The 25,140-nt window shown below is 42.1% G+C and overlaps 1 protein-coding gene across 1 annotated transcript in view; it reads right to left on the minus strand.

Annotated features, from left to right (window-relative positions):
• Nucleotides 1–1,792: 1,792 nt before the first annotated feature.
• Nucleotides 1,793–25,140, minus strand: part of SH3TC2 (SH3 domain and tetratricopeptide repeats 2) — a 61,698-nt gene continuing 38,350 nt past the window's right edge. Inside the window, exons 13-17 of the mRNA XM_025387745.1 lie at nucleotides 13,635–13,785; nucleotides 11,326–11,448; nucleotides 9,601–9,751; nucleotides 7,308–7,504; nucleotides 1,793–5,334 (exon numbers count right to left, since the gene is read on the minus strand). Of these exons, the coding sequence (XP_025243530.1) occupies nucleotides 5,143–5,334; nucleotides 7,308–7,504; nucleotides 9,601–9,751; nucleotides 11,326–11,448; nucleotides 13,635–13,785 (814 nt within the window). The 3' untranslated portion in view covers nucleotides 1,793–5,142. The remainder of the gene's footprint in view (nucleotides 5,335–7,307; nucleotides 7,505–9,600; nucleotides 9,752–11,325; nucleotides 11,449–13,634; nucleotides 13,786–25,140) is intronic.

Genomic DNA, 25,140 nt, shown 5'->3' on the forward strand with positions numbered 1-25,140 from the left:
TAGAATCCAAACCCTCTTTGCTTCCCTGAATCTGCTCCAGCCTCACTGCACTCACGCTGTTCTCAGAAAGCATTACGCCCTGTCCATCCTCTGGACCTTTGCTTGACACATGCACTGTCTGTCAATAGCAACCTGCTGGTCTGCAGTTAGAATTAAGTAGGTATCCTTTTCAGAACTCAGTTTGGATGTCACGTCCTCCAGAAAGCCCTTCCTGATGCCCGTAACCCTGTCTGGGTAAAATCCCTTCCCCTCAGTACCCGTAACATCCTGTAATTAATTCCAATCACAGTGCTTCTGATACTGAATCATATTACATAATATATCATTTGCCCCTTTCCTGTCACCCAGCTGAATCCCCACTTCCCCGCAGTGTGTGCCCAAACCTGGCATTGAATGACACTGACCCTCATCGGAATGAGCTCAGTCCTCCTCCCTGCTTACTCCATTTCTCTGAGTGCCCAAGGAAAAAGTGGTTGGTGCTTGTCTGTCATCTACACTCTCTGCCACTTATTAATCTCTCTGTTTTCAAACAATGCCAGATAAAGCCTAGACTGGGTGCTTGCAATGAGCAACATGACCTAGCTTGAAGTTAATGCGTTGTTTTATTTTCATTGTATTTGCCGTTATTTACAGAATTCTGTTTATGGAAAACAATACAAGTTTTTCTTCTATATAGACTAGTCATCCTTTATAAAAATAAGTTAATATGGCCGGGCGTGGTGGCTCACACCTGTAATCTCAGCACTTTGGGAGGCCAAGGTGGGCGGATCACGAGGTCAGGAGATCGAGACCATCCCGGCTAACATGGTGAAACCCCGTCTCTACTAAAAATACAAAAAAAAATTAGCCAGGTGTGGTGGCAGGTGCCTGTAGTCCCAGCTACTCTGGAGGCTGAGGCAGGAGAATGGTGTGAACCCAGGAGGCAGAGCTTGCAGTGAGCTGAGGTGCGCCACTGCACTCCAGCCTGGGCAACAGAGTGAGACTCCGTCTCAAAAAAGAAAAAAATAAATAAGTTAATATGAGTAAAAGAAGTAAATCAATTTAGAAAATGTTTTGTAAAGGCTCTTTGGTGCATATCATGATAAACGCATGCATACATACACACACGTGTACATATATACATACAACTGTGAAGGCACCCCAAAACAGCAGAAATCCTGTCATTTGTACAACTAAGTCCTTGAATCATGAGACCCCTACCTCAACTACCGCTGTCTTTGCCACTAACTACCAATGTGTCTGGGAGAATGTTACCCTTCTGTTCCTCAGTTTACTCACCTGTAAAAAGAAGAGAATATAATTGGGCTATAAAATTATATTATTTCATCTCTCCAATACTATTTCTCATCCTGTTCATACAGTATAAAAATAGCACTGCTGAAAAACCCAGAGGTGAGGTTCTTTTATCAGAGGACAAATATCTGAGATGTGCAGAGGTTAAGTGACTTGCCCAAGGTTGCACTACAATCTAATGTCAAAATCAAGACCAAAATCCAGGTTCCCTTTAGTGACAGGCTTCCTGATCCCTCATCCTAACACCCTCCATTTCTGCATATTCCCTTCCTCAAATAAACTTCTGCCAAATGAGGTGCATTATATTTACAAAGAGGAAGAAAATGAACACACACACATACATATATATACACATGCACAATATAAAGGCATCTTAAAATAATGGAAACGTAAATAAGAAAAGGACAAAAGCAATATTGGATTTCAAAGTGTTAATACTGTTGGACAGGGAACTAGTATACCTGAAAGCTGAGAAAACATGTTACAGGGTTTTCCACAATGTTGCAATGCCCTCCTTGTTCTTTATTTAGATTAGATGTAAGGAGCCAGCAGCCACACAGCCCATATAAGTTTTGAGGGAACAATTAGAATAAAGAGGGTAACTAGATCATCTTTGGCTACGATACACTTTTTTTTTACAATGTTTAAGTAGAGACCAGATCCAATCACCACTTTACTCTCTGCGGATCATGAAAAAAAGGTAGCATCAACATGTTTCCAAAGGGAATAGTTGGCCCACATTTTAAAAATGAAATCTTTAAACACTTTTTAAAAGAGTTGTAGCAAGCGATTTACATATAGAATGTAGTAATTGCAATGATATCACATAATGTTTTTCTTATTTTAAAAAAATATAGTCTTACCCTTGTCTTTGGAAACATGCTGAACATTTTGATAACTGACCTGGATACAGGTAAATTCATTAGATTTACAGGTAAATCAAAGTGCACAGAATCGGGGAATTTTAGCTAACATCTCCAGTGAAATGTAACATGAATAGATACAATGCTCTTCACATATGTGTGTATGTGTATGCATATGCAAATGCATATGTATATTTGCAGCAGTTGAGAAAGATCTGTCCAAATAGAAGTTCAAGTCAGAAGACACAGAAGTTTCAATTAATTATATAGCTCAATGGAAGCCAAGGACAGATGTGGTTGCTGGGGAGAGGAAGAATCAAATTAAGTATTGTAACATCCCTCTGTACTCTTCACCCACCAGCCAATGTCAAAAGCCTGGTGCAGTTATGGGAATCACTCTTTCAGAGAAACAGAAACAAATCTGGCCAGAGGAGAGTGAGTGGTCAGTGGGAAAAGGGAGGGGATCTGCAACCTGAGTCAGATAGGGAATGGCCAATGGCATGGTTTCCAGGGCTGTGTGAGCCTTCTTCAAATATACGATGTGTAACTGTTCTGGAATGCGTGTGCCCCTGACTGTCTCCCAGGAATGTTGTTGAAAGGACTATGCATGGGAGATTAGACTGGATAGTCTCAACCACAACATCCCTCCCAGCTTGGGGCTTTTACAGCTTGTGGTAGGGGCAAAACCGCATCTATTCTGCATGGTAGTGGATTAGATAATTTTACTAATTAGACAATTAGAAGCCTCTCCTTCCTGGGAATACTCTCTAGAGTAGACAGCCTTTTGACAACCAACCACATCTCTAAGAGAAAATATGTGCCAATACGTAGATAACCTTGATGACTAGAAGATACAATCGTGGCTCAACTCACCACTCCCATCTCACCCTGCCATATAACTAACCATCTGGTCAGTCCAAGAAGCTAGAAATTAAGGGCAGATGGTCTGATAATAAAAGCTAAACTGATGGGCATCAGATGCAGGGAATTATGTCTGGTCTCCTTGTGGTTCACACAGGGAGCAAGGGTGAACCACCTGCATCAGGCTTGCTTGAGTTGCTTGATAAAATGCATGTTCCTGGGATATATCCCAGATCTACTGAATCAGAATTAGAGATAGAAACCAGGAAGTTCATGTTCAACAACCTTACCAGATAATAGGTATGCACACTATCTGAGGGTTCTTACCCTGCAGTGGTGCTTCCCATATTTCAGGGTGCATTAAAACCACCAGGAAAGCTTGCACAAGCCAGGGTTCTGGGATCCAGAGATTCTGATTCAGAGACCATAGGTGGGGCTGCAGATTTTCATTTCAATCTCACAGGTGATGCTGATGCTGCTGGTTAGTGGACCATATTTTCAGTTCGCTATCTTAGAGAATTCCTGATTTCGTTATCAAAGAACTCAGATACTGTGGTAGGTCACTTCTGAAATGATCCCCAGTGATTCCTCACCATTTGGTATTCAAGCTGTTGATAAACACCCCCCTCTTGTGGGAGCTGGACCTAGTGACTCACTTATTATGAATTGAATAGGCAAGACTAAGGAGATGTCACTTCTGTGATTAGGATATGGAAAGACAGTGACTTCCTTCTCTCCTGCTCACTCTGGTTCTTGCTCTTCTTGTTTGCTCCCTCTAGTGAAGCATGGTGCCATGTTGTGACTGCCCCGCAGAGAGGCCCACGTGGCAAGTGGCTGCAGGAAGCCTCTGGCCAACAGCTAGCAAAAAAAACTGACTCCTAACAACAACTCTGTGGGTGAGCTTGGAAGCCCATCCTTCTCTAGTTAAAGTTGAGATAACTGCAGCCCTGGCTGATTGTAGCCTGTGAACCACCCTAAGCCAGAGGGCTCAGCTAAGTCATACTTGGATTCCTGCCCTGCAGAAACCATGAGATTATAAGCATTTCAGGCCACTCAGTGTGCTATGCAGTGATAGGTCATTAATAGAGATGCTTTGCAAAGCAGCTACCCTGAAATCAACAAGATGCCTTGTAGTTGGGTGTGGTGGCACATGCCTGTAGTTCCAGCTACTCAGGAGGTTGACACTGGAGCATCACTTGAGCCCCAGAGTCTGAGGTTGTAGTGAGCCCTGACTGTACCACTGAACTCCAACCTGGGCAACAGAGGAGACACTGTCTCAAAAAAAAAAAAAAAAAAAAAAGACATGTCTTGGTATTCTCACCCATCCTTCAAGTCCTCCATCTCATCTGTCCCCATTGTGGATGAGAAAAAATGTGTGTGTAAATGTAACTGGACAATATTTAATCATATATACTATTTATATGTAATTTATGCCATAATTTTCTTAACACTCAATTTCCAAGCCTTGGCTCTTAGAAAGCTTCCCTGGAGCTTGTTATGTGGGAGCACAGCCTTATGGCAGGAGGAAGATAGTGAATCCAAGTCAGGTTTCGTGCTATCCATCTGGCCATTCTGAGGCTGTGTCTTTTGAGCTAAGAGCCTGGTGAATTCTCTCCTGCCCGTCCCTGTGAGCATGAGGAGTGATACACACTCTGGTTCTGAAGAAAGAAATGGAAAAAACTACAGGTTCCTCTGCTGGCAAGCGGAAGGGGTCTTTCCCTGAGAAAATTGGTGAAGAGCACAAATTCCAATCGGCTTGGCTTTGCACCAGTGCAGTGACTGATTTCCTCACTGGGGGAGGAAGGAAGGTTCCTGGAGGGCAAGATTCCTCATCTTCTCCAGAATTATGTATGGAGAAAGTGCTTTTCAGAGGCTGTTTGTGTGGAAGGCAACAGTCAACTGGTAAAGACTCCAGATGCAAAGCTTGGAACCAGGAATTCTCATCGCTGCACCAGCAAATCTTTCTGTGACCTGCAATGGGCCTTCCAGACTTCATTCTTCTCATTGTAAAATGAGGGGGCTGGGCCAGGTAATGACTCGGACCCTCCCAATGCGTATTTAAGAGCCTAGGGCAGTGGGGTCAGAGTCTGGCCATGCCAAATGTCCAGAGACAGGACAGCTTTTCTCAGAGGGCCAGGCCACCGCCACTCAGCCACCGTGCCCTCTCTGAGGAGCACCCAGAGGGGCTGCTGTGCCACAGGGGGCTCTGGCAGATGTTGTCCAGCCTGCTCCTAATGGTGTCCTGAAGCTCGTCGTCACCCAGCAGGACCGCTGCTGCCAGGGCCAGCAGGAAGTACTCAGTGGCATCATGGGCATCCTAACCCCATGATGTGGGGCAAAGACAAGACAGCATTAGCAAACACTTCCAGGACAGGCTAGGAGGCTGTGCTGGCCCCTCTAGCTTTTTTTTTTTTTTTTTGCCCAACATCCCATCCCCATCTCCTGAGTCCTTAGGGGAGCTCCTCTCTCCCTCCACTGTGGTCCTTGGAGCACTGCTAATCACAGTGCCCTGCACTCCAGGCACAGAGGTGGTCCCTTGCTGAGGCTCAGCCAATCACGAAACATCATTGCCCTGGGCACGGTGCTTCAGGGATGTGTACATGACCCAAACTTGGCCTATATCTGCCACTCCCTGGGACTTTCCACTGTGTCTCAATAAGGAAAAAGGTCCCTCTGAAGTGGCAGGTTCAGAGGTGGACTTAAACTGCCAGTAGCTAGAAGGGGAAAAGGCCAAAAAAGGAAGCAAAGTAGAAACATACAGAGTCAAGAAATACAATGAGAGGTGGGGAAATCCCTGATGACAATTGAGAAACAGGATCCAGAGCTATCTGCAGTTAAATTTGTAGCTCAGCTTTCACATTCTTTGAGCCAGTAAGTTGCCTTTTTTGCTTAAGGAAGTTTGAATTGAGTTTTTCCCTTTACAATCTATAGAGTTCTTGGTTGACATGATCAGATCACACACTTTGTCCCTGAACCACTTCGTGGGAGCTGTGGGGCAGAGGCAAGATGGCTCTTCACCATCTTGAGGGTCCTTCACTAGCCCCTGGACCTCCCTACTTGGTAAAGATGAGAAACAGATGCTTCTTTGGGTGAGACTCAAAAGGCTGCCTGGTTTCCATTAACCCTCATAAATCAGTAATTAATTCAGGCCAGAAGCAAAGCCTGGCAAATAAGAAACGGACAGCAGAGCTGCCCTGAGGGTTCCCTGGGGGCCAAACACAGGACTGACTCAGAAACCACTATATTAAGAGATTAAGGGTCGTGCTTCAGGGGACAGGGACCTCTGGTAAAAGGAAGCCAAATCTAGGGACATAGTTTGAGGGTCAGGGTTGTAACAGAGACTTGCAACCAACACAACTCTAGAAGACACCAAAAATATAAGAAGTTCTGGGATGGGCATGATGGCCTACTACAACTGTAATCCCACCATTTTGGGAGGCCGAGGCTGGCGGATTGCTTGAGTCCAGCAGTTTGAGACCGGCCTAGGCAACATGACGAAACCCCATCTCTACAAAACATACAAAAATTAGCCAGGTGTGGTTGCATGCACCTGTGGTCCCAGCTTCTAAGGAGGCTGAAGTAGAAGGATTGCTTGAGCCCCAGATGCAGAGGCTGTAGTGAGCCAAGACTGAGCCATGCTACTCCAGCCTGGGCTACACAGCAAGACCCTGTCTCAAAAAAATAAAGCAAGCAAAAAAAGAAGTTCTAGATTCAGCAAGCAAGAGAAGGAGGGCTAAAGCCCTCTTAAGATCTAAGTATACTTAGTTTAAAGGCCCCATACCTCATTATCTCAAACATGTTAATATGCACCCACATTTCTCATAAAATGTTCTTTTATATTACTTTATAAGAAATGAGTTGCAGTTGACTAGTTGGTCTGTAACATTTTATGGACATGCTCTTAAGTATTCATTTTAATCTTCATTTTAGACCTTAGAGTTGTTTTGGCGTCTTGTATATTTCCATAGGCCCTTGAGAGACTCACAGGCAATGTGCCTAGAGTATCTGACAGATAAAGCAGCCACAGACATGGTGGCAAGGCAAGGAGAAAGAGGAACCATGGTCTATTCCTCAGCGAAGATGGGAGCACCTTTGAGGTCTTCAGCTGGGCTAACTGGAAAGAGCCTCCATGTCCCCTGTAGAGCCACTCCTCACCCAATGAAACAAGACTCCTCATCTTGGCACTCTGGTTTTCTCAGCTCCACCCCAAAGGCTCCTCATTGTCTTTGGGTCAGGAAGGAGAATGGTTGGGTAGTGGCTCTCAGGAAATCTTGGAAGTCTGGCTCTTACCTTCAGCTGGCAGAAGGTGAGTCGGCCCAGGCGATAATACACCTTGGCATAGTACAGGGCCTCCTTGGGACTCTGCAGCCAGGGTGGACAGAGGGACAGGGTCTTCAGGTAGCAGTCCTCAGCCATCTCATACATGTGCAGGGAGTAGTACACTGTAGCCAGGCGGTGAAAGGCCACCAGCTCTTGCCTCCGATCTCCTAAGAATTGGAAGACTGAGAGAGATACCCTGCAGCCAACACTTTGCATCATTTGTTCACTCATTCATTCCATAAAACTTTTTGAAGGTCTACTAGATGTCAGGGACTGTGCTGGAGCATAGGGAATAAGACAGAAGAGGTGCCTGTACTCATAAAGCTTATTGTCTCACATGACAGACATTCCTTAAATAATCCCACAAACAAATGTAACATTACACGTGTCATAAATGCTACAAAAGAAAATGCAGGGCTCTATGAGAGTGACTTAGTAGAGGATGGGTGCCGGTCAAGGTTTCCTGGGGTGATTCCCGGAAGAAAATTATCTCCTTATTGCAGATGCTACTGTAATGCAGGATTCTGGGAAAGAATTCTTCTTAAACCCTTTTACTGGGACATGGTGACAAGTCTAGCTTGATGGCGTAGCTAAGAATTGCAATGAATAGCTGTGTGTAATAAATGTCTTCCTCACACACAAGTCTCTCTCTTCAGAGAGCTCTCTTGGGTACCACCATGCAGCAGTCTCTGCTTGGCCCCATTACCCACTGTCAGTCTCAGATAAGCTATAAACACCTGTTCACCCTTAAACCGTGCTTTAGAATGTTGGTTTCTAATGGGTCTATTACTTGTTGTTTGGTGGATTTGTTTTAATACAGAACGAACTTTTACAGGAAACAAAGGCTTACAATCATGTCTTTGGAATATTTGCAAGGTGACTGTTGGATACCATCTAAAAACATCACTTTAAAGCTTCAAAGAGCCAAAAGCCAAAATTAAAAGAGAAAATCTTAGAGAGAGAAAATTCTCTGATATGGAAAAGTCAACCACGGGGGAAGTACCTATAGAAAGGATGCATGCAGCCTCCCTTCAGCTCCCGACCAGTGAGAGATAAAAAGTGCTCAGAGGAGCTGCCTGGGGCCTCCAAGGCCTTTCCTGAGATTAGCACACAGTCACTCAGATGAGACCTTATGCAATAAGGAAAAAGGTAGGGAAAAGACAGAAGGAGCTCTCAAGAGTGCAATTAGACACAATAAAGTCCAGTATCATCCACATCCGATGCCCTTGAAAATGCCCAGAAGTCCCTCCTGGAATCATCACAGAATATTCCATTTACCCTTACATCTAATCAAGGCTTCTCTAATCAAACCTGCTTTTCTTCAAACACCAACATTCAAGATGAGGGGTTTTTTAATCTTTTTATTCTGCCATTTATCTGTTCTGATGAATTTTTTTTTTTTTTTTTTTTTTTTTTGAGACAGAGTCTTGCTCTGTTGCCCAGACCGGCATGCAGAGGCGCAATCTTGGCTCACTGCAAGCTCCACCTCCCAGATTCACGCCATTCTCCTGCTTCAGCCTCCGGAGTAGCTGGGACTACAGGCATGCGCCACCACGCTCGGCTAATTGTTTGTATTTTTAGTAGAGACGGGGTTTCACCATGTTAGCCAGGATGGTCTCCATCTGCTGACCTCATGATCCGCCCACCTCGGCCTCCCAAAGTGCTGAGATTACAGGCGTGAGCCACCGCACCCGGCCTCTGACAACTTTTATTGTTTTCCACTAGCTTTTGACATAAACACAAGATATTCAGCTATGTTCTGAGTTAGGGTAATGGGAACCTGACCTTCATTTACATTTTAGCTTCATGGAAAAATGCACTTTTGACTAAAAATCAACTAATTTAAAATTTAGGGCGCAGTCCTTTTGCAATGGGAACATAGCCTACACAGAGAATAAAATACCATTTACTTTACACTTGGGGAACAGCAGCAACTGTAATATAATAATTAGTGTGGCACAGGCAACACTTACCAAGGACTTACCATGTACCCAGCATTGTGCTGTGGCCGTTACATGGATAATCACTGGTCTTCATAACAACGACTATGAGGCGGGCACTATTTTTAATCCTGATTTGGTGATGACAAGCTTGAGGCTTACAGAAGTTAGGCAGCTTGCTTAACTAAGGTATCCCTGACAGTTGGCCCTGGGATTTGAACCCACACAGTCTGACTCCAAAGCCTGTGCTGTTATTGCTTTGCTGTCTATCCTTGACCAGTCACCTCTCCCATTCAACACACCCGACAGTGAAGACCACCAACCTGTGACTGTGCTGAGCCTGGCGGCCAGGGTGGCAAATTCCAAAGCCTTCTCATAGCCTTCGAGGCTGATCTGCAGCTCTGTCAGCTTGTTGAAAATCCGGAGCTCAGTTCTCACCGCCTTCAACCTCCTTGCTAAAGGAACAGCTCCAGCCTAAGAACAGAGGCCCAAGGAACCTTAGTCTAGCTAGGAATCATCAGTGCATACCATAGCTAGGAGGCTTATCTTCTACAGGCAGGGGTTGGGGGATGGCAGTGGACTAAAACAAACGGGGGTCAGCCATGTTTCCTTGTGTGCCTTTACTCAACTCTCTCCTGGACCTTGCTCACGATGTTTTGCCCAGATCTTAAAGAAGTAGAGGGCATTGGGCCTCCTAAAATTGGGGAAACCTGGAGCAGAAAAGGGAAGTGGCTTTTCCCAAGGTCACGTGGAAAGTCGTTCCCTTCTCAGCTGTGTGCTCTCAGCTGTGCATCCCTGTGGATAGCATCCATGGCGCTATCTATGAAGCACACATGAGTACACACAGTGTGGGAATATCTCAAAAAGTGGTCATTTCTATGTTTTTATTATGATAGAATTTCAGGCAAATCCCTTCATCTTTCTGAACCTTAGTTTTCTCATCTACAAAATGCATATGAAAATAAGCCCCTCAATAGTCAGAGATGCGTTCCCTGTTCTTCTCCACCCAGCTCAGTGCCTGGCACAGACTGGGTGTTTGCTAACGTTTGATGACTGAATAAACAACTGAACAAATAAATAAATGAATATCTGAATGAATAAAATTTTAGGATCAAATTAGATAATGAGAATTCCTAAACTTCAGTCAGTGATGAAAAACAATCACAATCTTTGACATATCCGCTTAATATCTGGACATTCATTTAATTTGTGTTATTCTTAACATCAACTCTTTTTCTTGCCTCATGCGTTGCAATACTATCTGAAATCATAGGTTTAATGAGCTCACATTATGTTTTTAATTTAAAAAGATATATATATATATTTTTTGAGATGGAGTTTCGCCCCTGTTGCCCAGGCTGGAGTGCAATGGTGCTATCTCAGCTCACTGCAACCTCCGCCTCCCAGGTTCAAGTGATTCTCCTGCCTCAGCCTCTCAAGTAGCTGGGATTACAGGCAGGTGCCACCATGCCCAGCTAATTTTTGTATTTTTAGTAGAGACAGGGTTTCACTATGTTGGTCAGGCTGGTCTCGAACTCCTGACCTCAGGTGATCCGCCCACCTCGGCCTCCCAAAGTGCTGGGATTACAGGCGTGAGCCACTGCGCCCGGCCTAAAATATATATTTTAATACATGCTTATTAAAAATATGATCAAACAAAAGCACTCATCTACATAACCCTTTAAATAATCTCCCACCGCACTCCCAGTAGTAAGTGGGAAACACTGGTAAACTCGAAAGTGTGCTGCAAACTGTAAAGTACCATGCACCCAAGAGTTCGAGATGGTCTTGAACTCCTGGACTCAATTATTTTGATGTATTATCCCAGGAAGGATAACTTATCAAGCCTGAGAATGACTAAGTTTATCAGAACCTTCCCTGAGCTCCCGCTAGATTGAAGAGAGGGTGAGTAGGTGGGCACTGGACAAGAAAGAGAAAAATGAAATACAAGCAAGAGAGGAGAAGAGGGACCCAGGTCGAAGTCCAGCCTGACCCTGCCCATGCCTGTGCCAGGACTTGTCTCAGCAAACTGCACAGCTTGGACTTACTCTGTAGTACTCTACTGCATGATGCCTGTGGCGGGTCCCATTGAAGAACACATCACCTGCTTCTTCATAAAGTTTGAGAGCCAGCAAAGGCTCCTCTGACTTCAGGGCTGTCTGGATGGCTGCCTAGTGGGGACAGAGACAGCTGTTAAAGGCAGAGAGGAGAGCTTCCAGACCTCCACAGGACTGGCAGAGCTAAGATGCAGACCACCTAAATCAATTAATCCTCTGCTAAAGTCCCCCAAATCCTAAATTGGTCTTCACACTCATAAGGCTGGTAAGAGGACTTTAGAGATTCTCCAGTCTGGCATTTCCCCATCCTGGTATGAGAGATTGCTTTTGGTGGTGCTAGATTATTTTTAATGGTATATAGAAAAACATTTTGTTTTACTAGTTAAGTATTTATTTTAATGTGTTTTAGAAAAAAAGAAAAACTAATAGTACATCCAACCTGCAACTTTAGATAGTATTGTGTAGAATAAGGCTAAGTGTAAAAAAAGCTACACTGATTTGATGTTGAGTCAAAGAAGAAGAAGTAAACAATGGTATAGATGGTACATGTGTATAGCAAAACCATAAATTTAATATGTAAATAACTGAAATGGAAAAATAATGATCCAGTTCAACACCTTACACTTTCCAGATGGAGATAGTGTGGCTCTGAAAGAAAACAGAACCTCCCCAATTTCACGCCAATAGTCACTGGCAAACAAATGTTGGTGTCTTCCATCCCAATACACTAGCCTCCAGAGCTTCTTTATCTCTAGCAAGCTATTTTGGATTGCATCTACACCAAATGTGCTAAGGAAGTTGAAGAGTAAAGAATATACTGCTGCATCTGCAGCAGTTACAGGATCTCAAATAGCTTCAGGTCCAGAATGATTCAATTCTATGGAAATGACCCTGCACAACATCAGTTAGGTGGCAGCCTGGGATTGGGTGAGGCCTGGGACCAGTTCTGGCCAGTGAACATTTCATCGCTGGGGCAAGATGCTGCAGTTGCTGTGTTATTGCATGGGCAGCTACAGAGAGAGAGGGGGCCAGTGAGATGGAATCCTGGAGTCAGGACCACCAAAACAATGCACAATCGAAACAGTGCCCTCTGGGCTTCAGTCTCCCACAACATGAAAGGAGAAGACTGAATTGTCTGCGCTCCGGAAATGCTTTCAGCCCTTAAATCGCAAGGCAGATGGCATAAAGGCTGAGAGTGAAGGCTCTACGTCACACTGTGTGCAGTTCTCAGCTCCACCACTTACCAGCTGTATCACCTTGGGCAAATTACTCAGCCTCTCTGGGCTTCATCTGTAAAATGGAAATTATAATGGAAACTCCTATTGCATTTATAATGAGGGTTAAACTACATCATGCAAGTGAGGTGTTTAGCAAAGTCTCCCGTGCATAGGAAGCATGCAATCAGTGTTATGCAGCCATTATTAAGTCTCAGTAGAAGTGAATTTGTGCAAGTTTATGTGCTAGTATAAGGAGAAGTAAAAAGAGAGAAAACAAAACATGGGAAAGAAACATAAATTGGTACATTTTTGTAGAATTAAACATCTTACATATCATCACAGTACAATATTGTACAGATAGTAATAAAACACTAAAATATCATGTATTAAACATTTACTAAGTTCTGAGCACTTAATAAATGCTTACTATGCATTTACTACTATGCAAGTGAGATATATAAATTTTTGTTTTACTAATCCTTATGCTAAAAGACAGCATTCAGTTCCCCCATAAAGAAACTGAATCCCAGAGATGTCATGTGGCAAGCCCAAAGTCACGCAGTCAGTCCATATGTAATGGCCCTGGGATTTGACTCTAGGCTTTTCTCTCTTCAAAGCCTAGGCTTTTAACCACTACACTGTACCACATCTCTGATATTAAAAGTATGCAAACCAACAAAAAAATAAGAGAATAATATTGTTAATACCCCACCTACACACCAACCTTGCCTCAAACCGCAGCAAAACCCTAAAGTCAAGGTGTATGTTGAGCTTTGGAAAGACGGGTATACTTAATGGGACAAGTGACGTTACAGGTGATATGTCAGTCTCCCCTCACATCCTCCCAGGGTGCACATGTATATATGGGTCTCAGCGACTGGCCCTTTGCTACCTGTACTCAGCTTGCCGGACCACCCTGGTTTCCACCACGTGTTCAGGGAGCAGCCCAGTGTTGACGCTCTCTCCACGGGCTGAGGGTGAACATCATTCCTCTCTGGTTCCAGCTGGTCAATTTGGAGGGTACAGCTGCCTCCCCATATGACCCAAGTCAACAACTCCCAGAGAGCTCTGCAGGAGGCCTACCTGCAGGTACAGCTCCACCAGCTCGTCTTCCTGCATGAGGTAGTGGAGTCGCCCCGCCCCAAGCCAGGCCTCGGCAGCCTTGTCTCTCTCCCCCAGGTCAATGAAGATACGCAGGCTCTCCTTGATGCATGTGAGTGACCTCCTGAGAGACCTGGGGACAGACATGAACTTGTGAGGTGCTAGGGCTCAAAGAGCCCTCAGGGTCCACTCAGCACAGAATGAAACAGAAGCTCCGAGCGGGAACAGCCACGTCCCACATCACACAGGGAGGTGGGCCTGACTGAATCCCAGCTCTACCCCAATCAGCTGTGTGACTTTGAGAACGTACAGGATCCTTCCTGCTTTGGTTTGCTTACCTGTAAAACAGGCCTGTAATTGTGCCCACCTGAGCAGATTGTTGTGAGGATTAAATGAGATAAAACTAGAGTGCTTTTATGTCCTTGGCACCTGATGAATGTTTAAAGATCACTTATAATTATTATTATTACTGATGCATGGTCCATCAACCCTTTGACTGCTCTATAACCTTTTTTGGTGTTATGTTATTGCAATGGTTTGTCTCTGTCCCCACCCAAATCTCACCTTGAATTGTAGCTCCCATAATCCCCACATGTTGTGGGAGGGACCCGGTGGGAGGTAATTGAATCATGGGGCCATTACCCGCATGCTGCTATTCTCATGATAGTGAGTCTCACGAGATCTGAAGGTTGTATAGAAGGCAGTTCTTTTGCCATTTAAGATGTGCCTTTGCTCTGCCTTTGCCTTCAGTCATGATTGTGAGGCCTCCCTAGCCATATGGAACTGTGAGTCCATTAAACATCCTTTCCTTTATAGATTACCCAGTCTCAAGTATGTCTTTATTAGCAGTATGAGAATGACCTATTACAGTTACTAACACAAAGTAGACACCAAACGCATACCTATTGAGTGAATGCATGAGTGAGTGACAACAGTGGTAACTTTAAGTCATCAGAAAGATTTTGATGTTTTGTTTATAAAGAAAATCAAAGCAGGGTGAAAGTTTTAACAGGTTGCTGCTTAACGGGTGCCCTTTAATTATCTGGAAAATTGTATTTTGTAGAAAACTCTCCCTCCACGACAATGGAGGGACCAATGAAGAAATGAGACATAGGTAATATATTTTCTCACAGACGATTCAGTGCTCAAAAACAAGGAAAGAACACTGTGCATCATCTAGGTAGTAGTTCTCAGTCCCAGCAACAACTAGAGTCACCTGGAAGCATTTTAAACTTGTACACTGCCACACTCTTTCCCAGTGTGTTGCAACGTTGTGATAGCCTGAGCACCGGGCTCTCAGAATATGGCTCAGGCACAAGCACTGTGTCTAAGTTCTCCATGTAATTCTGTCGTGCAGTTTGGCTTGAGACTTGCCAATCTAGTCCAATATTCTTATTTTATAGAGGAAACAAGCCCAGAAATGGGAAATAACTTACATATGTTTGCACAGCACATTAGGGGAAGATCCAAGGCCAGAACTCCCTTCTGAGTAGCAGCCTAGGACTCATCCCATAACACTCATATTTCCTAAAACATGATTTGTGGCCCACCTGCATCAGCATTTCCTAGGGACCTTATTCAAAGCACAGAACCCCCACCCCAGAACTACCTCAGGCTGACTAAAAAAGATTCATTACAGTTGCAATCCAGGAACCTGAATTCCTGAGACACACCCAGGTTACACTCCTGCATAGCGAAGTTTGAGAACCACTGCAGCAAACCACGCAACTCTTCCCAGAAACACTGATCATCATCAACCACATCTGTGGACACTTAAGTAGAAAGTCCTCAACAAACGTGGTTACCACTTGATCACAGACCTCTCAGCTGCCAGGCCCCTTTGTGCACCATGAGGGAAACAAGCATTGCTCTCAACTCCTAAGGCCCAGATCCTTATTGGCAATGAGGCAGCTGTTGGCCTTCTGGAGAGAGTGCCAGGCACTTGGCCTTTGTAAGAAACAGAAAGAAAAAACTCAAGCTTTCTCTTCTGCCCTGCTCTTAACATGAGATTTATTGACATCCCAGATGGGCCCTGGCTACCCTTTCACAGGTTTTAAAATGTGAAACTTCCTCTGAGAATGCAATGGGCTGAAAAACTCCACACCATGCTGCAGTGATCACCAACCTCCTCGGCTCAGCTACAGTAACCACAGGCATCTTTCACTATAGGAAGCCCTGCCTTTCTCTCCCCACTTTGTACCCTGCAAACTCAAGCCGGGTTCAGATTCAGCAGGCCTGACCTCCACAGCTCTCCTCACTCTCACTGGAGCAGTTGATGAGGACAAGACCCATAAATCTCATCCTCATCCTATTTCCTGCTCTGTTTTTTTACATTACCATTTACTGTTCTGGGATGCCCTTGGGCTACTATAGTTGTTTTCTCCAGACCTTCAGGGAACAAGATTTAGGTTATTACAGACAGGCCAACTGACAGAGCCAGCATTTGCTTCTTGTACTTTCTCCCTCTGAGTTCATTATGACTGTGGAAGAGAGGAGATCTCTATTTCTTTCCAAGGAACACCCCATCAGGGGAAGGCGAGACTTACGGAGACCTGGTGGCTCACACAGCACCATTGAGACTCCTTGCAAATGGAAGATTTTCCAAAGGCACTGCCTCTCACCAAGACTTGCCCATGATCTATGATCTCCAGTAAGAAACAAGTGCTTTCGTGGTCTAAAACTGGGCAGTAGTCCAGCTTCCTTGGTTCCTTCCTATCACCACTGACCCCCATTACTTTACATCTGCCAGTGGCCAAGCAGTGTCATCTACCAGTTGAGCACCAGATGGCCCAGCATGCCAATTCCTCCAGCCACCACCCGCAGACTCTAGGTTTGGTTTGGCTTCCAAAGCCAAAGAAGCAAGGAGCACTGCTGGTGGGCCAGCACTGCGTCAGCCTTGTGTACTTCTGGGTCTCCTGTGCCTGTGTTCCAGCATGTTATCTCCTCTCCTTTCCAGTCTTGACTCATCTCTTTCTCTCATTTTTCCTGTCCTCAAGTTCAGTCTCTGGGGCTGTCTTTGTTTCTTCTTCCCTGCCTGAACATCAGCCACCAGTCCATGGCCAAGTGACCCCAATACACCTGCATTTCCAGACTTCCTCTTACCACCCCCTGCTGGGGCTTCCCGGATCCCTGCCCTGCCTGGATGAGTCTGTCTGATCTCTGTCCAAAGCCCAACCTCTGCTAATTGATCTTGTCCTATTTTTATGATAAAGATGGCCAAAAACTGAGGACTGACTCTGTGAGGCGTTGGATATATACTTTCAGTAGGCATTTTCTCATTGAATCCTCACAGAAACCCCAAGCCATTAGAATTCTTAGTCAATTTTGCAAATAAAGAAATCCAGTAGGATGTTGTTGTTTGGATTTGTCTTTTGAAACGTATCTAAGTTTTCCCGCACGTTTCCAAAGCCTTATTTTGATGTCTCAACTGCTTTGTCTTCTAATAGTAACAATGCAGTATTATTACCGGACATCTATTGAGCACTTAGTGTATACTAGGTACTTTACATGCAAAATCTCATGTAATCATCACAACAGCCCCAAGAGATCAGTACTATTATTATATTCATTTTACTAATAGAAAAAAAATAAAAGACTTGGTAAGGGTAACTATCTTGGACCAAGTAATAAACCCTGTTTAAACCAGGATCTAACTCTCAGAGTCTGACCCAGACCCTTACATTTACACCCTCCAGCAGTGCCTAATTCCTGGCTCAGATATCAGCACTTGGGAAGACTTTTGTTTCATTTACCACTTTAAAAATCCTGATGTTTTAAAAGACATAAGCTATTTTAAACCTTGAACAAAGTCTCCTCATGTGTGAAACTGGGGTGGTAGTGTACATTATAGCCTTGTGATCAGATGAGGACATTTCAGGAAAAGCAATTCTTTCCTTATTTACAACAAAAATGAGGAAAGAATTGCTTCTGTGTTAGGGATTAACATATTAATTATATTTTTTAAAACATAGCACTTTTTTCAGTTCCAGAAAAATAAGAAGCATAAATATAAGAATAGAAGCCAGGAGCAATGGCTGCTAGGCTACTGTGGTATTCACATGCACAGAATTAATCATTATTTTGAGAGGACCTATTATACACAAGGCATCCCTTCTTTCTAAAAATAATAATATGCACATCCTTTGTGGCACTTACCACAATTTATATGACACCTTTAGTGGCTATTTATACGTTTATTTTCTGTACTATTCTGTTATTGTGAGCTCAGGAACTATTATCACCCTTGTTCAGTTTTTAGCACAGTGCCTGGGCGATAGTAAATGCTCAGTAAATATTTGTTGAATTGATTTAATAGATTTCATAGAGCCACAGAGTTCTCATGGACCCCATCTGGCTCAGTTCTATGGCCAGTCTGTGTTGTATCACCTCAAGACAGAAGACAAGACTCCCTAAGATCCCTCCCATTGAGAGATTGCAAGCCTTTATCAAACTAAATTCTGTAGTTGTCCCCTGGAAGGCAGAGAAGGCATGATCCTGCAGATATTACACAAAGGGAGAGAAAAGTGTCCCAGAGTAAAAACCTGAAGGCTGGGACAAAGTTTTCAATATCTGCCTGTGCCCCCCCACCAACCACCCCCCTCCCCAACACACACACACTATAACCCACTTCTAAACCCTAGAGAAAATCTTTCAAACAAGAGAGATTAAAATCAGTAAAAAGGCAGCATGAGATCGTAAAATTGAGAAGTCAAGGATCTGAGCTAGTACCAATGAAACCAAGTGGTGAAATTGTCTGGACCCTCTGTGGCAGGCAGGGGACAGACTGATGAAAAACGAGGTCCCGCCATACAATTCTACAAGGTTGCACTCTATAGCCTTCCATACCTATTTCTTTTGTCTAAGGCAAAAATTATTGGCTGGGTGGACAGAATACATAGAGTGCTTAAGACTATGCATTTTAGATCAGGAGTTGTTAAACTATGGTCCATGAGCCAAATACAGCTTTCAATCTGCTTTTGTAAATAAAGTTTTATTGGAACACAGCCACATTTATTCATTTATGTATTATCTATTTTCATACTACAACTGCAGAGTGGAGTACTTGTGGCAGAGATCATATGGCCCACAAGGCCTAAAACGCTATATGATTCTTTATTTAAAAAGCTTGCTAACCCTGCTCTATATTCACACTGTTTGGATATCAATCCCTGCTGGGAAGTCTCATGCAAGTTGTTTGGCTTCTTTAGTTCTCAATTTCCACAATTCTGTCTACTTCACAAGGTGGTCCTGAGATTTACATATGACTTAGTAAACAATGCATGCGCACTGAAGGCTATTATGGCCATCATTTTCACTACGGATGTTCACTGTACAGATCTGGATGCCCAATGTAACCCCCCGCCCCCATGCCCACCAACCTCAATATCTCCTTCTAGGGAAGAAGTTGAGTCTTCATTGCACCTATATTAGTCCATTTTCCCACTGCTGATAAAAACATACCCAAGACTGGGTAAATTATAAAGAAAAAGAAGTTTAATGGACTCTCAGTTCCATGTGGCTGGGAAGGCCTCACAATCACAGTAGAAGGTGAAAGGCACTTCTCACATGGCAGAAGGCAAGAGAGAGAATGAGAGCCAAGCAAAAGGGGTTTCCTGTTATAAAATCATCAGATCTCATGAGACTTATTCACTACCACGAGAAGAGTATGGGGGAAACCATGCCATGACTCAATTACCTCCCACCAGGCCCCTCCCACAACACATGGGAATTATGTGAGCAACAATTCGAGATAAGATTTGGGTGGGGACACAGCCAAACCATGTCACTACCCATAGCCAACTGATCACCAAAACCTATCTGTTAAATCTACAAAATGTCTTTCAAATGTGTCCTGACCTCTCCATGCCTACTGCTATTCCCTCCACCTAAAACCTACCCTTCTCCACTTTTCAAAATATTACTTATCCTTCAAGGGCCTCCTCAAATGCTACTGCCTTGATAAAGTCTTCCCTGACAGATCACCCCCATCCTTTGCTTGAAAGCATTGTCTTCTTTCCCTCCAAACCTGCCCCTACAGAAGCCTGCCGCTTCTTCCAGTGAACACTTCCTGCCTTTGCTTGCTGTGGCTTTGAGCTTTGTGAGAATGCAAATCCCTAGAGGGGAATTTAGTTGAAGAAATCTGTCCATTACATCAAGACCCACTTAATAAATTCCTCCTAAGCAATCTGTGCCAGGAAAAAAATTGCTCCAACAGATACATGTGTTTATGTTCTTTTGTCAGACAGTGAGAACCTCATACAGCTTTCCCCTTTTTACTCAGCTACCAGGAAGCTTAGTGCTAATTTACAGTAACCACCCCCAGGTACATAGAAACACCCGTTTATCTGCATCTGTAGTTGGTCTTTGTTCTTTTATATTTTTTTAAGTGTTCTGTAGGAAAAGGTGATTTACACATGCTAAATAAATACAGCATCACAGCATGTTTTCTTCGTTGAACTGGCCATTCTGCAAAGGGACAATGACCTTATGTGTACAGGGGTTTCCTCTAACACCTAAAGTATTTCCCAATCTTCCATTCAGTATCACTCATATTAGTGGTAAAGGAAAAGTAGATATTTATTTCCTCCCAATTGTACAAATAGTAATCTTGGAGTTTAAAACTATAAACTATTCAAATTAAAAATCATAATCTAGATCAATTTACAGAACAATGGAGTAAAAATTTCCAAAAATTTACTCCTCTATAAAAGCAATGAGAACAGGCAATAATTATCTAAATAAAATTTTTCAGAACTCTGGATATTAAGCAAAGGTTTGCAAGGAGTGTTTATTCAGGAAAACGGCTGAATCTTGTTATGAAAGTGAGCTTCATTGCTTTTCAACTTGCCTGAGAGACATCTTGCTTGTCTCTAGCTCTGTGGTACACTTAAAAACCAACAGCCTCACAATAATGGTAGCTGGAAAAACCAGCAACCTAGCAACCACTGAAGGAGACAATGAGCTTGAAATCCCCCAAAGTTCCATCCCCAGGGAACTGTTACTGTTTGATCTGTTTGGAAGTTCCCTGGAAGCCTCTGCTCACAGGGCTTGTTTTCATTTAACCTCACTCAGAGCTCACTCAGTGAAGAACAGCGTTTTCCCTGAGGCATATGTCAAAAATAATCATCAGCAATTGTTTAATATGGTCACTGCCTTAGGTGGTGAAAACATTCAGAGCAAACAAGAAAAGGTCAAAAAAAACCAACACACACACAAGAGGAAAAGTTGGGAAATGAGAGGTCCATAAAAAGTTTTAAAAGTTCTAACATATTCCTGGGAATCTAGAAGACCACATGCATGTGCAGAGCTGTGGGCATGATCAGGAAACGGCTAAGATTTTTATTTTTTTAAAAAAAGCTAATTATTATCCCAGAGTAACCATTAAGAAAATAACTGAAAGAAATACAGGATAAGAAATAACACAGAAATTAAAATAATATACAAGAAAAAATCTATTTAACACAAAAGAATGCAGTAATGGAGAAATAGAAAAACAAAAAGATATAAGCTATTAATATAGAGAAAAAATAGCAAAATTGCAGACATAAATCCTGTCTTACTTGTAATTAAATGTAAATGTATTAAACACTCTAGTTAAAAGACAAACATTGAAGAACAGAGAGGAAAGAAAATGTTTCTACTATATGCTGCCTACAAGAGACATATTTTAGATTCAAAGACACAAATAGACTAAAAGTATAGACCATGTTAACAGTAATCAAAGAGAGCTAGAGTGGCTATGCTAATATCAGATAAAAAGATCAAAATTGTTATTAAAGACAATGAAGGACATTTTATAATGATAATAGACTCAATCCATCAAAAAGGTATAATTATAAACATACATGCAGCACCTAATAACAATGCCCCAAAATACATATAGAAAAAGCTGACAGAATGGAAGGGAGAAATAGACAACTCAACAACAATTAGAGATTTTAATAACACACTTTCAATAATGGATAGAAGAACTAGACATAAGAACAACAAGGAAATAAAAAAATTTAATTAGACCTAAAAGATATTTATAGACTACACCGAACAACAGAATACACATTCTTCTCAAGTTTACATGGAACATCCTTCAGAATAGACCATATGTTGGGCCACCAAACAAATCTCAGCAAATGTAAAAAGAATACAATCATACAAAGTTTGTTTTCCCACCACAATGAAATGAAATTAGAAATCAGTAACAGAAGGAAATTTGGAAAATTCACAAATACGTGAAAATTAAACAACATACTCCTAAATAACCAGTGAACTGAAGAAGAATCACAAAGGATATTAGAAACTACTTTCAGATGAATGACAATAAACACAGCATACTGAAATATATAAAATGGCATAGGCACAAAACTCAGAGGAACATTTATGGCTGTAAATGCTTATATTAAAAGAGAAAAAGATCTCAAATCAATAACCTAATATTCCACCTTAAGACACTAGACAAAAAGAACAAAGTAAACCCAAAGCAAACAGAGGAAAGGAAATAATAAAGATGAGAGCAAAAATACGTGATATAGAGAATAGAAAAAAATCAATAAAGCCAACATTTAATTTGTTTAAAAATTGTTTTTAATGACAGATCTTTGGCTAGTCTGATCAAGAATAAAAAGAGAGAAGAGTCTCAGGAATTAAAGTGGACAATACTACCAACTTTATAGAAATTATAAAAAGATTATAAAAGAATACTATGAACAATTGTATACCAACAAATTAGTTAATTTAGATGAAATGGACAAATTCCAAGAAAGACAAAAACTACCAAAACTGTTCCAAAAGAAATAGAAAATCTAAATAAACCTACAACAACTAATGATATTGAATTAGCAATTTTCAAAAACAAAACAAAAAAACTCCTTACAAAGGTAAGTCAAGACTTAGAAGTCTTCACTGGTGAATTTCATCAAATGTTTAAAGGAGAATTAACACCAATCCTTCACAAACTCTTTCAAGAAATTGAAAAGGAAGGAATATTTCCCAACTCATTCTATGAGGGATCAAGAAGTGAAAAGACAAACCATGGGCTGGGAAAAAATATTTGTAAATCATATATCTGATAAGGGACTTGTATCCAGAATATATAAAGAATTTTTACAACTCAAAAATCAAAAGACAAACAACCCAATTTAAAAAATGGACAAGTGAATAGACATTTCTCCAAAGATATGCAAAGGGCCAGAAGCACATGAAATGATGCTCAATATCTTTAGTCATTAGGAAAATGTAAGTCAAAACCACAATGAGATACAGTTTCACTCCCGCTAGGATGACTAAAATTTAAAAAGACAGACACTAACAAGTGGTGGTGAAGATGAGAGACATTGGAACCCTTATGCATTGCTAACAGGAATGAAAAATAGTGCAGCCACTTTTAAAAACAACCTAGCAGGTCCCCAAAAGTTTAAATATAGAATTACCGTGTGACTCTGTAATTTTGCTCCTAGGTTTACCCAAGAGAAATGAAAACACTTCTTCACACAAAAATTTGTTCATGAATGTTTGCAACAGCATTATTCATAATAGCCACAAAGCAGAAACAATTCAAATGTCCATCAACTGATGAAGGAATGAACAAATGTGGCATATCAGTACAACAAAATATTATTCGGCCATAAAAAGTAATGAAGTATTGATACATGTGACAACATGGATGAACCTTGAAAACATTTAAGTGAAAGAAGCCAGACACAAAAGGACAAATACTGTATGATTCCATTTATATCAAATGTCCAGAATAGGCAAATCCATAGAGACAGAAAGTAGATTAGTGGTTTCCAGGGTTGGAGCGAGGTTGGGTAATGACGAGTGACTGCTGATGGGTACAGGCTTTCTTTCAGGGGCCATGAAAATGTTCTGAAATCAGATAGTGGTGATATTCACAACTGTGTGAATATACTGAAAACTAAATCGCACACTTCAAAAGGCTGAATTTTATGGTGTGTAATTAAACCTCAATAAAACTGTTAGTATGTAGTTCCAGATCCAGCTCAATTCAAGAAACTCTTTTATAAAATTTTTGAATAGTCGGTCTCTGTTTGAATACTTGTAAAGGCAACAAGCTCACTCTTACACAGGGCAGACTGTTCTGTTTGTGGGTATTTGGATTGTTTTTTCTAACCACTGAATTCCCCAATACCTACCACAGTGCCTGACACAATGGAAGGGCTCCCATAGTGTGATAAAATGTTGGATTGACATTTCACAGTGATATTTTTAAATGAAAAAAAGCAAGTAAGAGAACAGTATATTATGTAATAGAAATTTTATCTTGATTCCATTTATGTAACTAAAACATGTGCATATTATATATAATATATCTAATATTTATTTAAGATAGAAAATATGTATCATATATAATCTTTAATATGCATGAAATATTCCTTCATGGGTATTTTAAAATCTTTAAGTAGTTACTTCAGGAAAGTATCAAGGAAAGGAAGTTGGAAGGGAACCTTTATTTTTCATCTATAACCTTCAATACTAGTGTAATCTTTTTTTTGTTTGTTTTTTTTCTTTTGAGACACAGTCTCGCTCTGTCACCCAGGCTGGAGTGCTGTGGTGTGACCGCGGTTTGCTGCAACCTCCGCCTCCCAGGTTCAAGCAATTCTCCTGCCTCTGCCTCCCAAGTAGCTGGGATTACAGGCACCCACCACCACGCCTGGCTAACTTTTTTGTATTTTTAGTAGAGACAGGGTTTCACCATGTTGACCAGGCTGGTTTTGAACTCCTGATCTCAAGTGATCCACCTGCCTCAGCCTGGTTAAAAAGGTGTAATGCTTTTTAACCTTAAGCAACTACATAATTTTAGAAAAAACTATGTTCCTCACGAAGTAGAATATCAAATCTCTGATATTCTACTTCACTATATGTAATTTGGTTCTTTATCAGAGGAGAATCCCTAAGAAAAGACACACCGTGTTCTGTGGCTAATACTGTATAGGCCAGTGTTCTCAAAGGGCTGTTGGAATGGGCAGCTGAGGTTCCACTCATGGCACTGCGGCTACTGTGCTGGTCACTAAAGACCAAAGAGCCTGCCTTCAAGCTGCAAACACCTTTCTTTCCTTACCTGAGCCCTAAGCAATGGAGCCATGGACTCCCCCACACAAAGCTCCACCATTCTCCATCATAATCATCAGTAGCCGTGTCAGCATATAGCTTCAGCTCAAGGACTGTGAGCTAGTGGACTAAGTTACTCACTAATGACTTGGCTACTCCAAACACACATGCACTGTATGTCTCTTCTGTGCCAAGCTCTGTGCTAGACATAATGTCTGCCCACAAGACCTTCTGAACATACTACAAAGTCTTTCAACCCCTAAAAGCTGAGGTCTCTGATTTCAAAGGCACCCTAGAAAGCCCACAACTTTAAGAATCTGCACCAAAAATTCAATACACTTTGGAAGCAGCAGGAATTCTAGTATGAATATTCAGTGTCAGAATAGCATAACTAGCTGGTCCCAGACTCAACGTTTTACAGCTGGAA

The sequence above is a fragment of the Theropithecus gelada genome, chromosome 6, assembly GCF_003255815.1.
Source record: "Theropithecus gelada isolate Dixy chromosome 6, Tgel_1.0, whole genome shotgun sequence".
In the NCBI taxonomy this organism is placed as follows: domain Eukaryota; kingdom Metazoa; phylum Chordata; class Mammalia; order Primates; family Cercopithecidae; genus Theropithecus; species Theropithecus gelada.